Genomic DNA, 17551 nt, shown 5'->3' on the forward strand with positions numbered 1-17551 from the left:
ATTGCAACAAAAGCAAAAATTGACAAAAGGGATCTAATCAAACTAAAGAGCTTCTGCACGACAACAAAAACTATCATTGGAGTGAACAGATAACCTACACAATGGGAGCAAATGTTTGGAATCTATTAATCTGACAAAGGTCTAACATCCAGCATCTACGATGAATTTAATAACTTACAAGGAAAAAAAATCCCATTAAGAAGTGGGCAAAGGACATGAACAGACACTTTTCAAAAGAAGACATAAATGTGGCCTACGAATATATTTTAAAAAGCTCAACATCACTGATTATTAGAGAAATTCCAATCAAAACCACAATGAGATACCATCTCACACAAGCCAGAATGGCTATCACTAAAAAGTCAAAAAACAACAGATGCTGGTTAGGTTGTAGAGAAAAAGGAACGCTTTTACACTGTTGGTGGGAGTGGAAATTAGTTCAACCATTATGGAAGACAGCAGGCTATTCCTCAAAGACCTAGAGGCAGAAATACCATTTGACCCAATAATCTCATTACTGGGTATACCCCCAAAATATAAATCATTCTGTAACAAACATTCATGCATGCGTATGCTCACTGCAGCACTATTCACAATAGCAAAGACATGGAATCAACCTGAATGCCCATCGATGATAGACTGAATAAAAGAAATTTGGTACATATACACCATGGAATACTATGCAGCCATAAAAAGGAACAAGATCATGTCCTTTGCAAGGACATGGTTGGAGCTGGAAACCATTATCCTCAGCAAACTAACACAGGAACAGAAAATCAAATACCACATGTTCTCACTTATAAGTGGGAGCTGAATGATGAGAACATACGGACATGGGGGAAACAACAGACACTGATGCCTGTTGGAGGACGGGGGCGCGGGGTGCAGGACGATGGAGCACATTAGGAAGAATAGCTAGTGGATGCTGGGCTTAATATCTAGGTGATGGGATAATCTGTGCAAGCAAACCACCAATCACACATTTACCTATGTAATAAACCTGCACATCCTGCACATCTACCCTGAACTTAAAAGTTGGAAAAAAAATCAGATACGTGTCTACACACTTGGAAAGAACAACTGAAAAGGAAACTTAAAAACAATTCCATCTGCAATAACATCAAAAAGAAATTTAAAACTTAAGAATAAATTTAATGAAGCAGGACAAAGACTTGCATACTGAACACTGGAAAACACTACTTACAGAAATTAAAGGTCTAAATAATTGATAAGACATTACATGTTCATGGATTAGAAGACTTAAATTAATGCTTCCCAAAGAGAACTACAGACTCAACGCAGTCTCTACCAAATTCCCAATGGTATTTTTTACAGAAATAGAAAAACCAATTCAAAAAAGTCGTGCAGCATCTTAGGGACTGGCTCAGAATAGTCAAAACTATAGATGGTACTGAATTTATGATGGTTCAGCTTATGACATTATGATGGATGTTTGGGGCTGTTAAATTTTTGACTTATGGTATTTTCAAGTTACAATGGGTTGATAATGGGTTGACATGACTTACATCCTGAAATACAACAATAAAATTGGAGGATTCCACTTCCTGATTTCAAAAGTTACTACAAAGCCACAGAAATTTAAAAACTGTGGTACTGGAATAAGGACAGACATATAGAACACTGAAATAGAATGGAGCATCCAGAAATAACCCCAAATACCAATGGCCAATTGATTTTCAACAAGCGTACCAAGACCATTCAATGGGAAAAGGATAGTTCTTTAACATATTGTACTGGAACAACTATATATCCACACACAAAAAATGAAGTTGGACTCTTACACTTTACACCATTTACAAAAATTAACTTAGAAGGAAGCAAAGACCTAAACATAAAGTAATAAAACTCTCAAAAGAAAAAAAAGAAGAGGAAAATCATTTGTTATATATGATACCCAAAGCATAGGCAATAAAAGAAAATAGAGATAAACTAGACTGGGCATAGTGGCTTATGCCTATAATCCAAACACTTTGGGAGGCCGAGGTGGGCATATCGTTTGAGCTAAGGAGTTCAAGACCAGCCTGGGCAACATGGTGAAACTCTATCTCTACAAAAAATACAAAAATTAGCCAGGCATGGTGGCGTGTAGCTATAGCCCCTGCTGCTCACTTGAGCCCCGGAGGCAGAGGCTGTAGTGAGCTGAGGTTGCACCACTGGCACTCCAGCCTGGGCAACAGAGTAAGACCCTGTTTCAAAAATAAATAAATAGATAAATTGTACTTCACCAAAATTAACTTTTATACATCAAAGGACTTAGAGAATGAAAAGAAAACCCACAGACTGAGAGAAAATATTGTCAAGTCATACAGCCAATAAGGGATTCACATAAGAATAAACAACTCAGCAACATACAAACAGGCAGCCCGATTCAAAAATGGACAAATAATTTTTTTTTTTTTTTTTTTGAGATGGAGTCTCGCTCTGTCGCCCAGGCTGGAGTGCAGTGGCGTGATCTCGGCTCACCTGCAAGCTCCACCTCTCAGGTTCAAGCCATTCTCCTGCCTCATTCTCCTGGGAATACAGGCGCCTGCCAACACGCCTGGCTAATTTTTTGTATTTTTTTATTAGACACAGGGTTTCACTGTTAGACAGGATGGTCTTGATGTTCTGACCTCATGATCCACCCGCCTTGGCCTCCCAGAGTGCTGGGATTACAGGTGTGAGCCCCTGCACCCAGCCAAAAATGGGCAAAGAATTTGAATAGACATTTCTTCATAGACATATGAATGGCCAACAAACACATGAAAAGATAATCAACATCATTAGTCTTTAGGAAAACATAAATCAAAACTACAAGAAGATACCACTTCACCCCTTTAGGATGGCTATTAAACAAAATGAAAATAAAGCATTTAAGGGGCTAAGGAGAAACTGGAACTCTCCTACACTGCCAAAAGAAATGTAAAATGATGCAGCCTCTGTGGATTTTGATCCACCAATTCCATATCTCAGTATATACCCAAAAGAATCAAAAGCAGGAACTCCAACAGCTACTTGTATGCCAATGTTCAACAACGCACTATTCATAAACGGCAAAAGTTGGAAACAACCAAAATGTCTACCAACAGATAAAGACAATGTAGCATATACAGATAATGCAATATTACTCAGTTATAAAAAGGAATGAAGTTCTGATACATAACACAACTATGGATGAATCTTAACAACATTATGCTAAGTGAAACAAGCCAAAGATAAAAGGACAAATACCGTATGATTCCACTTACATGAAATACCTAGATAAGCAAATTCATAGATACAAAAAGTTGATTAGAGGTTACCAGGAGCTGGAGAAATTCAGAATGCAAAGTTATGCTTAATGATAAACAAGTTTCTGTCCGGGGTGACATTCAAGAAAACAGATAGTGGTAATGGCTGCATAACACCATTAATGTTACTAATGACACTGAATTGTACACTTAAAATAGTTAAAATGCTATGTATATTTATGCTATGTATAGTTTACCACAATTTTAAAAAGTTAATAATGTAACATAACAAAACTCTATGGAACCAAATCCAGAAAATCCTATCTTCTTTCATGAACGCTTGCTCTTCTTATATTTTTTACTAATTGCCATGAACACCTACCTACTTAATCATCTAGGCTTGAAATCAGAGCAATCTCAACTACTCATGCTCATTTATCCAACAATGAGTTGGCAAATTTTGTCATTTTTCTTTGAAATTTCTAAGGAATAATGGAAAAAGCTGGGCGTGGTGGCTCAAGCCTGTAATCCCAGCACTTTGGGAGGCCGAGACGGGCGGATCATGAGGTCAGGAGATCGAGACCATCCTGGCTAACACGGTGAAACCCCGTCTCTACTAAAAACTCAAAAAACTAGCCGGGCGAGGTGGCGGCACCTGTAGTCCCAGTTACCTGGGAGGCTGAGGCAGGAGAATGGCGTGAACCCGGGAGGCGGAGCTTGCAGTGAGCTGAGATCCGGCCACAGCACTCCAGCCTGGGTGACAGAGCGAGACTCCATATCAAAACAAAAAAAAAAAAAAAAAGGAAAAAAGGAATAATGGAAAAACCCAGTTTAGCTAAAGGAAAGTCCATGTAGACAAAGAATGAAAAAATAACACCAGAGAAGTAATGAAGTAGGGTTTTAGAGATTAAAGTGCCTTAAATGAAAGGCTAAGAAGCCTGGACTTGGTTGTGTAGAATAAGGATCTGCAAACCTTTTCTGTAAAAGGCCAGATAATAAATATTTTAGACTTTACAAGTCAAGAGGGAAAATCAAAAATATTATGTAGGTTTATCTTGTTTACCTACATAACAAGAAAATATTTTAAAATGTGGATTTTATTATTATTCAGGTATACTGAGGTGAACAGATCAGGAGACGACTGTCAATGAAAAGACAGTTTATTACTCACAGTTCTAAAGAGGAGAGGACATGACATGCACCACCAAGGAATATACTGCAAACTACCAGGGTCAGTCAGGAGACAGTGGATGTGAGGGGAAAACATGAGTAAGATCCTTTATTGTGACTTCCATGGGAAGGAATGGCTGAGGCATGGCAAGGAGGCTTGGTATTGGCTAGGCTGAATAATATCAGTTGTCTCTAGTTATACAGTACCTAGCCCTGAGATAATTAGGGCAGAGGATTATCGGCCCAGAGTGGCAGAGGTCAATAAAGGAGGTGGTTGGGGCTATATGCTTTGGATTGATTAGTTTGCATACGAAGGTGTACTTGTAGGTGAGTCCCCTAGGAACTGGCTATCCCTGGCAGGAAGTGGGCTGTCCAGGGATAGCAGGCCCTTATTTCAAAGCATAAGAAATACAGAAAAATAAAACATCATGATTAATAGAATGCAAATTTTTATAAGGTTTATAGTTACAAAGTTCTAAATAGTAATGAGAACTGAGTACAACTTTTTTTGGTAATATATATCCACTAATGAGAATTAGATTCTTTTTGTGGAAATAACCTTTTTGGTAAATTGGGGTTTAAAGTACTTTTCCCTATCATCAAAATTGAGTGCAAATTTTTATCTATTAATGCTGGTCCTTAATGAGATTTTACATATTTCATATTTGAAAACATTTTCTAATACAGTAAAAGCTATTTTCCAAAGTTATTCAGTGCCTGTTAAGTGGTAGAGGGTGGTCCTTCAAGTAAAGAAAACAAAAAGTCAGTCTCCGTAAAAAAAAAAAAAAAAAAAAAGTTTCCAATGAACCTTTATCACTACCCAAGCCATAACAGCTGTGGAGAAGGGCAAGTCAAGATATTCCCACTCCCATCTCTGAAAAAAAAACTTACAAAAACCATAGGTTTTAAAAGACTTATATTTTCATAAAGTTTGTGTAAATCTGTCCAACTAAGTCTTTTGCTGCTCCATGTGGATTTTTACTACTATCAATTAATACAACTTCTTAGATTCTACTTTGGGTTGTACTGAATTAGTATTTTCTCAACTCCTTTGAGAATTTTTTTCATCTGGAATTGTTCCACAGGTCATTCACAGTAATTCTTAGTCAATTCATACTTCACATGGACCACTGAAATTAACAACTGAGCAGTATTATAACATCTGTCAATTCATCAAAAACCAAGCAAACTTACTTTTACTGCCCTTTCATTTTCATACTTTGTGAAGGAATTCTCCTGTGGTGAGCTGTTCTGTGCTAAATTTTTAATTCTTTTAACTTCACCTTCAGTATATTCCAATAAGTGCTTAGTCTACTAATGTCAGCTTATATTCTTTTGGCATAGCTATAGTGCCACTGAGTAATAAATACAATATTTTGCCATCGAATTCAACAATAAAATAAACCACACTCCAGTGTGCTTTAAAAACAAAACGAAGTCTTTTTCTCTTCTCTGGTTCTTTTGACATGATTATGTACTAGAATAAAAATAATATAAAATGTCACAGAATGGCAATATGTGTACACTTGAAAAGTTATGAAGTTATAACCGTGTTACTATACAGTACACTGAACAAAGGAGCAAAGCAATGAGAGCACCACATATGCTTGCTGTAAGAACTTCAACTCAATCTGCTATTGTAGCTTGAAAGAAGTTACAGACAATACGTAAACCAGTGAGGATTTTCGTGCCCCAGTAACATTCTACTTATGGACACCGAAATTTAAGTATCACATAATTTTCAACTATAGCAAATATTCTTCTTTGACTTGTTTTGTTTATTTAAACATGTAAAAACTATTCTTACATTATGGTCTGTGTACAAACAGGCACCAGAGCATATTTGGTACATGGTCAGTCATCTGCAAACTCCTGCTATAGGAAGTGTAGAACTACTCAGTATTTTTGATCATATGGCACATTTCAGATTATTAACCTAGTCAGTGTTATATATAGTACGGACTAGAAAGCAACCAACGACCAACGCAAAGAGATAAGTTAGTTACAAGGATACAGTAAATGGAAGCTGAGTAGCTAAGTTTATACCTTATCTCTCTAATATACACTACCCATGTAACCTTGGATAAGACAATTTTTCAGATCCTCAACTTACACATCAATTATGAGGGATAATAATATCTACTTCAAAGCACTTATCGAAAGATTAAATGGGATGATCCATGTAAACTGATTACAATTGTACTCATCAGATAGGAGGTGCTCAATAAGGTTAATTAACCACATATATTACTGCTAATGCAAATTAAGTCATAATGACAGCCTTAGACAGTGATAAAACATGAACTAAAAAGGTAAAATTAAACATATCTAGGCATGTTTAATAGAACAGAAGAAAAAATGAGAAACAGATCCAAATGGATATGAAAATTTTAGTATTACATATGCATATAAAGCTTATTATTTTGTGGGATATCTTTTGGAATGGAAGGGAGGACTTTAAATATAAATTCAAGAATACCATGTGAATATGTTTTCAAAAACTAGGTAAGACTTCAAGGACAAAACAGTAAAGTCAGAACAACAAACAGAAAAGGATATAGGTGCTATGTTTAGGGATGGAAGGAAGTAGCAGAGTCAAAAGAGAAGCTACTGTAGGAGTAACACGCACAGAATAATTAGTAAAGCAGTTAGACTTCAAGGACAAAACAGTAAAGTGAGAACAACAAACAGAAAAGGATATAGGTTCTATGTTTAGGGATGGTAGAAAGTAGCAGAGTCAAAAGAGAAGCTATAGTAGGAGTAATCCACACAGAATAATCAGTAAAGTAATTCCTATCAGAACAAAATAAATGCTTATGAGTGTAAAAGACTGAAAGAAAGTCATCTAAGAGAATCAAATTTAAATGCAATGTAACGGTTTCATAAGAAAACACTATTTAGTGGAAAAATCTACTTACTGATACAGCTATCATGGTACTATCTGGCCTCCATTCAGCTTGCTTGTAAGATCCAAACTGAGTAGATGATTTTGCAGGCTCCTTGTAGGTTACAATTAACACACTTGGCTGGAAGAAAACAGTTGTATTTTTTATCAATATCTCATAAAAATACACACAAATAAAATTTAAGATAACATATAGAGTATTTGAAGTATTTTTAGAGTAAAATAAAATACAATATTGATATTAAACTATTGGCTTTCAACATTCCAAGCATATCACCCAAAACAAAGACCTAAACCTAGGCCTGTACATATTAAAGAAACTGAATTAATAATTAATAATCATCCAAAACAGAAAGAACCAGGACTAAATGTGTTCACAGGTGAAATCTACCAAACACTTAAGGGACAAATTACACCAATTCTTTACAAAGCCTTCCACAAGATAAAAGCAGAAGGAGTACTTCCTAATTTTGAGTCCAGCATTCCCTTAATACCAAAATCAGACAAGGGTATTACACGAAAAGAGAACTACAGGCTGGGCGTGGTGGCTCACGCCTACACTCCCAGCACTTTGGGAGGCCAAGGTGGGTGGATCACGAGACCAGGAGATCGAGACCATCCTGGCTAACACAGTGAAACCCCGTCTCTACTAAAAATACAAAAAAATTAGCCGGGTGTGGTAGCGGGTGCCTGTAGTCCCAGCTACTTGGGAGGCTGAGGCAGGAGAATGGCGTGAATCTGGGAGGCAGAGTTTGCAGTCAGCCGAGATCGCGCCACTGCACTCCAGCCTGGGTGACAAAGTGAGACTCCATCTCAAAAGAAAAAAAAGAAAAAGAAAACTACAGATCAACATCTCTTACGAACATCAATATAAAACCTCTCAACAAAATATTAGCAAATCAAATCCAACAATGTATTAAAAAAATTAAACACCATAACCAAATACAATATACCCCAGGTATGCAAGGCTGGTTCAACATTCAAAACTCAATTAACATAATCCATCACATCAACAGGCTAGAGAAAAATCATGTGATTATTTCAACAAACGCAGAAAAAGCACTTAATAAATCTAACAACCAAGATAAAAATGCTGAGCAAGGCCGGATGCCGTGGCTCATGCCTGTAATCCCAGCATTTTGGGAGAATGAGGCTGGTGGATCACCTGAGGTCAGGAGTTTGAGACCAGCCTGGCCAACATGGTGAAACCCCGCCTCTACTGAAAATACAAAAACTAGCTAGGTGTGGTGGCAGACACCTATAATCCCAGCTATTTGGGAGGCAGAGGCAGGAGAATCGCTTGAACCTGGGAGGTGGAGGTTGCAGTGAGCTGCAACTGTGCCACTGCACTCCAGCCTGGGCAAAAGAGCAAGACTCCGTCTCCATAAAACAAAACAAATGAACAAAAAACACTGAGCAAACTACAGAACAACACTCATTCATGATTAAAAAAAAAAAAAAAAACCTCTCAGGAATGGAAAGAAATTTTTTCAACGTGATAAAGAACATCTGTGAGAAACCTACAGCTTCAAAGCTTTCCTGCTGAGATCAGGAACAAGGCAAGGATGTCTCCACTCACAGCAGCTTTTCAACAGAATAGTGGAAGTTCCAGCTAATTCGATAAGACCACAAAAAGAAATAAAAGGTAAAGAGAATGGGAAGGAATAAATAAAACTGTCTTTACTCATAGATAACATGATCATCTTTGCAGAAAATTTGAAAGAATTGACCCCAAAATCCTCCCAAAATAAGCAACTATATAGCAAGGTTAAGGATCCAAGATTAATACACAAAAGTCAATAAATTTTCTATATACCAGCAATAAAAAAGTAGAATTTGTCATGACAAAACATTTGCAGGCCAGGCGCAGTGGCTCATGCCTGTAATCCCTACACTTTGAAAGGCCAAGGCGGGCAGATCATTTAAAGTCAGGAGTTCAAGACCAGCCTGGCCAACATGGTGAAACCCATCTCTACTAAAAATACAAAAATTAGCCAGGTGTGGTGGCATACACCTGTGGTCCCAGCTACTCAGGAGGCTGAGGCAGAAGAACTGCTTGAACCCAGGAGGTACAGGTTGCAGTGAGCTGAGACTGCGCTACTACACTCCAGCCTAGGCAACAGAGACTCCATCTCAAAAACAAAAACAAGGCTGGGCACAGTGGCTCATGCCTGTAAAACCAACACTTTGGGAGGCCGAGGTAGACGAATTGCCTGAGGTCAGGAGTTTGAGACCAGCCTGCCAACATGGTGAAACCGTTGCTCACGCCTGTAATCCCAACACTTTGGGAGGCTGAGGCAGGCAGATCACGAGGTCAAAAGTTCAAGACCAAGCTGGTCAACATAGTGAAACCCCATCTCTACTAAAAATACAAAAATTAGCCAGGCATGGTGGTGTGCACCTGTAGTCCCAGCTACTCAGGAGGCTGAGGCAGGAGAATCACTTGAACCCAGGAGATGGAGGTTGCAATGAGCCGAGACTACACCACCAGCCTGGATGACAGAATGAAACTCTGTCTCAAAAAAAAAAAAAAAGAAAAGAAAAAATAAATGGAGACATATTCCATGTTAATGAATACAAATACTCAATATTGTCAATATGTCAGTTCTTCTCAACTTGATATACAGATTTAATACAATCTCAATCAAATTCCCAGAAATTTGTTTTCTGGATATCAACAAACTCACTCTGAAGTTGATATAGAGAGGCAAAAGACCAAGACTAGCAACTTAATAGTGGAGAAGACAATGTTGGAAGACCAGCACTGCCTGACTTCAAGACTTACTATAAAGCTAAAGTAGTCAAGAAAGTGTGGTATTAACAAAATAATAAACACATCAATCAATAGAACAGAATAGAGAGCCCAGAAATAGACACACACAAATATATGCCAACTGATCTTCGACAAAGGAGGAAAGGAAGTACAACAGAGAAAAGACAGTCTTTGCAACAAATAGTATTCAAACAACTGGACGTCAACATTCACAGAAATAAATACCTGATGAACACAGATGCAAAAGTCCTCAACAAAATACTAGCAAACCAAATTCAACAATTCACCATGATCAAGTAGGACTGATCCCAGGAACGCAATGATGGTTCAACAGAGACAAATCAATAAATGTGATATATCACATTAACAGAATAAAAGGCAAAAGCCCCATGATCATTTTAGTAGAGGCAGAAAAAACATTTGGCAAAACTCAACATCTATTCTTGACAACAATCCTCAACAAATTAGGAACAGAAAGAATGTAACTCAACACAATAAAAGCCATATATGACAAACCCATAGCTAACACCACTGAAAAAGGAAAAGCTGAAATCTTTTTTTCTAATCTAGAATAAGACAAGGATACTATCTTTCACCACTTTTATTCAACACAGTACTAGAAATCCTGGCCAGAGCAATTAGGCAAGAAAAAACAAAAAAAGAATAAAAAGTATCCAAATTAATTGGACAGGAGAATCAAATTAGCCCTATTTGCAGGTAATACAATCTTACATATAGAAACCCCAAAGATACCACCAAAAAAGTGGTAGAACAAAATAATTCAGTAAAGTTGTAGAATACAAAATCAACATACAAAAACCAGTAATGTCTCTATACACTAATAGTGCATTAGCTGAAAAAAGAAATCAAAACAGTCCCATTTATTAATAGCTATAAAAATACCAAGGAATAAAAAATTTACTTAAAGAAGTAAAAGATCCCTACAATGAAAACTATAAAACAGTAAGGAAATGAAGAAAACACAAATACATAGAAAGATAGCCCATGTTTATAGATTGGAAAAATTAATACTGTTAAATTGTCCATACGACCCAAAGTGATCTACAGATCCAATGCAATTCCTACCAAAATACTAATGATATCCCTCAGAGCAGTGGAAAACACAAGCCTAAAATTCATACTGAACCACAGAGGACTTCAAATGGCAAAGCAATCTCGAGCAAAAATAACAGTTAGTGGAATTACACTACCTGACTTCAAAATATACTACAAAGTTATATTAACCAAAATACCATGGTACTGGCAATAAAAGCAAATAATACAATGGAACAAAATAGGCCAGAAATAAATCCATGCTTTTACAGCCAACTGATTTTCAAAACAGGTGCCAAGAGCACACATTGGAGAAAGCATAATCTAATAAATGGTGCTGGGAAACCTGGATAGCTACATGCAAAAGAATGAAATTAGACCCTTATCTTACTACACCCAAAACTCATTTCAAAATAGATTAAAGAGGCTGGGTGCGGTGGCTCACGCCTGTAATCCCAGCACTTTGGGAGGCTGAGGTGGGCAGATCACTTGAGATCAGGCGTTCAAGACCAACCTGGCCAACATGGCAAAACCCCATCTCTACTAAAAAAAAAAAAAAACACAAAAAAAACACAAAAATGAGCTGGGCATGGTGGCACACACCTGTAATCTCAGCTACTTGGGAGGATGAGGCAGGAGAATCACTTGAATCCAGGAGGTGGAGGCTGAAGTGAGCTGAGATCACATCACTGCACTCAAGAATGAAGGACAGGGTGAGACTCTGTCTCAATTAAAAAAAAAAAAAAAAAAGATTAAAGACTTAAATGTTAAGACCCAAAACTATGAAACTACTGGAAGAAAACATAAAGGAAATGATTCATTATATTGGTCTGGGCAAGGAATTTTTTGGATAAGACCTGAAAAGCACAGGCAACAAAAGCAAAAATAGAGGAGGGGCTTCAAGATGGCTGACTAGAGACATCAGCCCTTGCCTCCTTCACAAAGAAAAACCCAAATAGGGAGTAGTCACACTTTCAACAGAACATCTAAGACACAACACTGGAATTTAGCAGAGAAGTGACAGGGAACACCTAAAGCAAGGAAAGAGAGGGAAGCAAGGTTGTTTGCTTGGCCTTTATCAACTTGGAGCACAGAGCAGATCTCCAGTGTGGGGGAAAGCCGTGAGATACCCAGCAGCCCACATTCCCACCATGGACTCCTGCAACCCTAGCTTACAGAGAGGGGGTCCAGAGGCTAGCACAGAGAACTTCTTAGAGACCACGTGATGACACTGCTCCAGAGAGCGCTCACACTGAGTCCTATACCACCTGCATGAGACCTAAACAGCTATAGCATTGTGCCATTTTCAGTCCAGCTCTTATCAGGCTGCATCCTGGCCTTGAGCACAAGAGTCCCTGCATTTCCACATTAGTAAAGCCCTACTAACATTCCCTGCATCCACCTGGGGGGCTACAGTGATGCAATGCCACTTGGACCCAGCAGAATGGCAGAGTCCCTGGTATTAAAGCATATATAGAATCCTACACTGTGGAAAACAGGCAAGTGCAATGCACTGGGGAGTGTACACTGGGGAGGCTATCACAAGGACAAAATGAGCCAGAGTCCACACTTCTGAGAGCCTAAACCCTGTCAGCCTGGGGTTGCTGCCACTGACAGCAACCCCACCTCCACAAACAGCAAGACTGCAGCATACTTGAACATGTCCTGAGACAGAATCTCCCAGCATGCCAGCGTCAATGTTCCTGACACTGCTTGGAGCAAAGCACACCATACCTGCCCCACCCCAGCCTCTGGTGTGGGGCTACTGACACAACCCTATCCCCTCCAGTAGCAGGACCATAGTGGACAGGCACATGCCCTGAGGAGAGCCTCTCTCTACCTATTGCTGCTACCTGAGCACTCTACCAGGGGGTCTGAAGACAGGCCCACCTGGCCTGGCACCACACACCCCCAAGGGCCCAAGCATAGAGACCGGAGCATAGAGATTGCCCCACCCTGTCTGCCACTCACACATATGCACTCCTATAGGGAAGCCTGAGAGTCAGCCCACCCAGCCTGATGCTACCACCACAACTACTGCCATTGCCCATACCACACACACTGCCCAGGGACCGAAGGACCTACCCATTCACCTGGTCATCCACTGCAACCACCAGCACCTGAGCAAGCCACAGGGCGGCCTAAGAATTAACCCAATTAAACCTGCTAACACCATGCCTGTGTACCCTGGGACTGAAGGACAGGCACACAGCCTGCTGCTGCCACCACTGGTGCCCAAGGACTGGCCTACCTGGCATCCCACTGCCCAGGAATACTTCACCTCAGCCTCTGCTAACAACTGCACCCTAAACCACTGAGGAAATCACAGACACTACTAATGCTATAGATGGCTAAAACGGTCATATGAAAAATACACCACTGCACACACCCAGAATCAAAGATAAAGTGCCCTACCCAACCAACACCACAGATAGATCTTCAGGAAAAAGTCTACCACCTCTGAAAGGTAATCTAAAACACTGGAAGAAGTAACTGTTACACCAGAGGTACGGACATCAACTTGTAAGTATACAAGTAATGTGAAAAAGCAAGAAATTATGACATCTCCAAAGGAACACAACAATTCTCCAGCAACAGATTCTAATAAAAAAGAAATTTATGAAATGCCAAAAACAGGATTCAAAATAATACTAAAGACACTCAGTGAGATAGAGAACACAAAAATACAAAGAAATCAGAAAAACAATTCAAGATATGAATGAAAAATTCACCAAAGAGATAGATATCATAAAAAAGAAACCAAACAGAAATCCTCGAACAGAAGAATTCACTAAATGGAATAAAAAATACATTCCAGTGTTTCAACAATGGATGATACCAAGCAGAAGAATGAATTTCAGATTTTTGAAATAACTGAGAAAACAAAACAAGAATAAATAAGAATGAACAAAGCCTACATGACATATGGGACACCATAAAGTGATCTATTTGAATTTTTGGTGTTACAGACGGCAAAAAGAAGATCAAAGGAGCAGAAAAAGAACTATTTAACAAAACAATAGCTGAAAATTTCCCACATGTAGCAAGAGATTTAACCATACAGAAACAGGAAGCTCACATATCCTTAAAGAGATACAACTCAAAAGGTTTTCATGGCATATTATAATCAAACTGTTGAAAGGAGAGAATTCTAAAAACAGCAAAAGAAAAGAACATAGTCACTTAAAGAAAACCTCCGTCGACTAACAGTGAATTTCTCAGCAAAAACCTCACAGGACAGGAGAGAATGAAGTGATATATTCAAGCAGCTGAGGAAGAAACCAAACCAAACCAAAAGAAACTTGCCTGTCAAGAACACTACACCCAGCAAAGTTATCCTTCATAAAGGAAGGAGAAAGTCTTTCCCAGATGAGCAAAAACTGAGATAATTCATCACAATTACATTGGCCGTACGAAAAATGCTTAAGGGTGTTGGAAGCAAAAGGACTATGTCTACCATCATGAAAACACAAAAGTATAAAACTCTCTGGTAGAGCAAACACGTAAATGAGAAGAGAAGGGATTCAAATGTTACCACTACAGAAAACCACCAACTTACAATGCTAGCAAGAGAAAGAAAATAGCAAAGAATATACAAAACAACCAGAAAACAATTAAGAAAAGGACAGGAGTATGATCTCACATACCTATCTATATTTAAATATACATATATATACACACATATATATATACACACACAATAATATCAATAATCACCTTTTCCACTTAAAAGATACAGATTGGATGAATGGATTTGAAAACATGACCCAACTATATGCTACCTACAAAAACTCACCTTGAAAGGCACACAGACTAAAAGTAAAGAAATGGAAAAAGGAATTTCATGCAAACAGAACAAAAAGTGAGAAGTGGCAATACCTACATCAAATAAAACAGACTTTTAAGTCAAAAGCAGTAAAAAGAGACGAAGAAAATCATTGTATAATGATAAAGAGATGAATTCAGCAGGAGGATATAATAATTCTAAATATATATGCACCTAACACCAGAGCACCCAAATACATAAAGATATTATTAGACCTAAAAAAAGAAGTAGACTCCAATACAGTAAGAGTTGGGGCAAGGCATGGTGGCTCATGCCTGTAATCCCAGCATTTTGAGAGGCTGAAGTAGGCAGATCACTGGAAGCCAGGAGTTCGAGATCAGCCTGGCCAACATGGTGAAAACCTGTCTCTATTAAAAATACAAAACTTAGCTGGGTGTGGTGGCACACACCTGTAATCCCAGCTACTCAGTTGGCTGAGGCATGAGAATCGCTTCAACCCAGGAGGTGAAGGTTGCAGTGAGCCGATATCACACCACTGCACTCTAGCCTGGGTGACAGAGTGAGACCTGTATCTAATAATAATAAAATAAAATAATAGTTGGGAACTTCAACACCCCACTATCAGCAACAGACCATTGAGACAAAAAGTTAACAAACACTGGATTTAAACTGCACTTTAGATTAAATGAACCTAACAGACATATACAGAAAAATTTTATCTAACAGCTATGGAAATACATTCTTGTCAGCACATGAAACATTCTCCAGTGCAGACCATATGATAGGCCACGAAACAAGTCTCAAAAAATTTTAAAACTCTGGGAGGCTGAAGTGAGCTATGATTGTGCCACTTCACTCCAGCCTGGCAACAGAGATAGACCCTATCTCAAAAAAGAAAAAAAAAAAAAAATTAAACTCAAAACTATATCAAATATCTTCTTAGACCACAGTAGAATCCTCAAACTAGAAATCAATACCAAGAGGAACTTAGAAAACTGTCTAAATAAATGGGAATTACATAGAATACTCCTGAATGTCCATTGGGCCAATGAATACATTAAGAAGGAAATTTTTAAAAATTCTTGAAACAAATGAAAATGGAAACACAACATGCCAAAACCTATGAGACACAGCAAAAGTAGGGTTAAGAGAGATGTTTATAGCAATAAACATCTGCATCCAAAAAGTGGAAAGATTTCAAACAAAAAATCTAACAATGGACCTCAAGGAACTAGAAAAGCAAGAATAAACCAAATCCAAAATTAGAAGAAAGGAGGAAATAATAAAGATCAGGGGGTCGGGCTGGAGCAGCAGTGCAGCCCTGGGACGTGGCCTCCTTTACTATTAAAATATATATATATTTCTGCTATAAAGTATGCATATACATACATATATATTTATACAAAGCAGAACTAGAAAACCAAATCTAACCAAACAACAAAAAGATAATATACCATGATAAGTAAGATTTATCCCAGGGATGCAAGGATGGTTTGGCTCCGTGTCCCCCACCTAAATCTTGTCTCAAATTGTAAGCCACACGTGTAGAGGGAAGAACCTATAATCCCCACATGTTGAGGGAGGGAGGTGACTGGATCATAGGGATGGTTTTCTCCCCACACTGTTCTCATGATAGTGAGTTCTCACGCGATCTGATGGTTTCATAAGTGGCAGTTTCCCCTGCTCCCTCTCTCTCCTGCTGCCATGTGAAGAATGTCCTTGCTTTCCCTTCACCTCCCACCATAATTTTAAGTTTCCTGAGGCCTCCCCAGCCATGCAGAACTGTGAATCAATTAAACCTCTTTCCTTTATAAATTACCCAGTCTTGAATATTCTTTATAGCAGTGTAAAAAATGCACTAATACATGGTTCAATATATACAAAACAATAAATGAGATACATCACATCAACAGAGTCAAGGACAAAAAACATTATCAATAAATACAGAAACAGCATTTAATAAAATTCAACATCATTTCATGATAAAAACTCAACAAACCAGGTATAGAAGGAACATACTTCAATGTGATACAGGCCATATATGACAAATCCACAGCTAACATCACACTGAATGTGAAAAAACTGAAAGCCTTTCCACTAAGAACTGAAAAAGACAAGGATGCCACTTTCACCAGCCCTATTCAACATAGTATTGGAAGTCCTAGCCAGAGCAATCAGGTAAGAAAAGGAAATAAAAGGCATCCTAGCTGGAAAAATTCAGTCAAATTGTCCCTCTTTGCAGATGGCATGATCTTATATTTAGCAAAAGCTAAAAACTCCACCAAAAAACTCTTAGATCTGCCGGGCATGGTGGCTCACGCCTGTAATCCCAGCACTTTGGGAGGCTAAGCAGATGTATCATGAGGTCAGGAATTTGAGACCAGCCCAGCCAATGTGGTGAAACTCCGTCTCTATTAAAAATACAAAAATTAGCCAGGCATGGTGCCGCGTGGCTGTAGTCCCAGCTACTCGGAAGGCTGAGGCAGGAGAACCACTTGAACCCAGGAGGCGGAGGTTGCAGTGAGCCGAGATCGTGCCACTGCACTCCAGCCTGGGCAACAGAGTAAGACTCTCTCTCAAAAAAAAAAAAAAGAAAAAAGAAAAAACAAAAACAAAAACAAAATAACACAAAA

General features: G+C 38.5%; 1 protein-coding gene across 2 annotated transcripts in view; it reads right to left on the reverse strand.

Annotated features, from left to right (window-relative positions):
* The window catches only part of RIC1 (RIC1 homolog, RAB6A GEF complex partner 1), a 158526-nt gene that overhangs the window by 121092 nt on the left and 19883 nt on the right, over positions 1 to 17551 (reverse strand). For both annotated transcript variants that reach the window (XM_023213163.2, XM_023213164.1), the window contains exon 2: positions 7319 to 7426. In XM_023213163.2, coding sequence (XP_023068931.1) covers positions 7319 to 7426 — 108 coding nt within the window. The remainder of the gene's footprint in view (positions 1 to 7318; positions 7427 to 17551) is intronic.

Source organism: Piliocolobus tephrosceles, chromosome 14, assembly GCF_002776525.5.
Source record: "Piliocolobus tephrosceles isolate RC106 chromosome 14, ASM277652v3, whole genome shotgun sequence".
NCBI classification, from domain to species: domain Eukaryota; kingdom Metazoa; phylum Chordata; class Mammalia; order Primates; family Cercopithecidae; genus Piliocolobus; species Piliocolobus tephrosceles.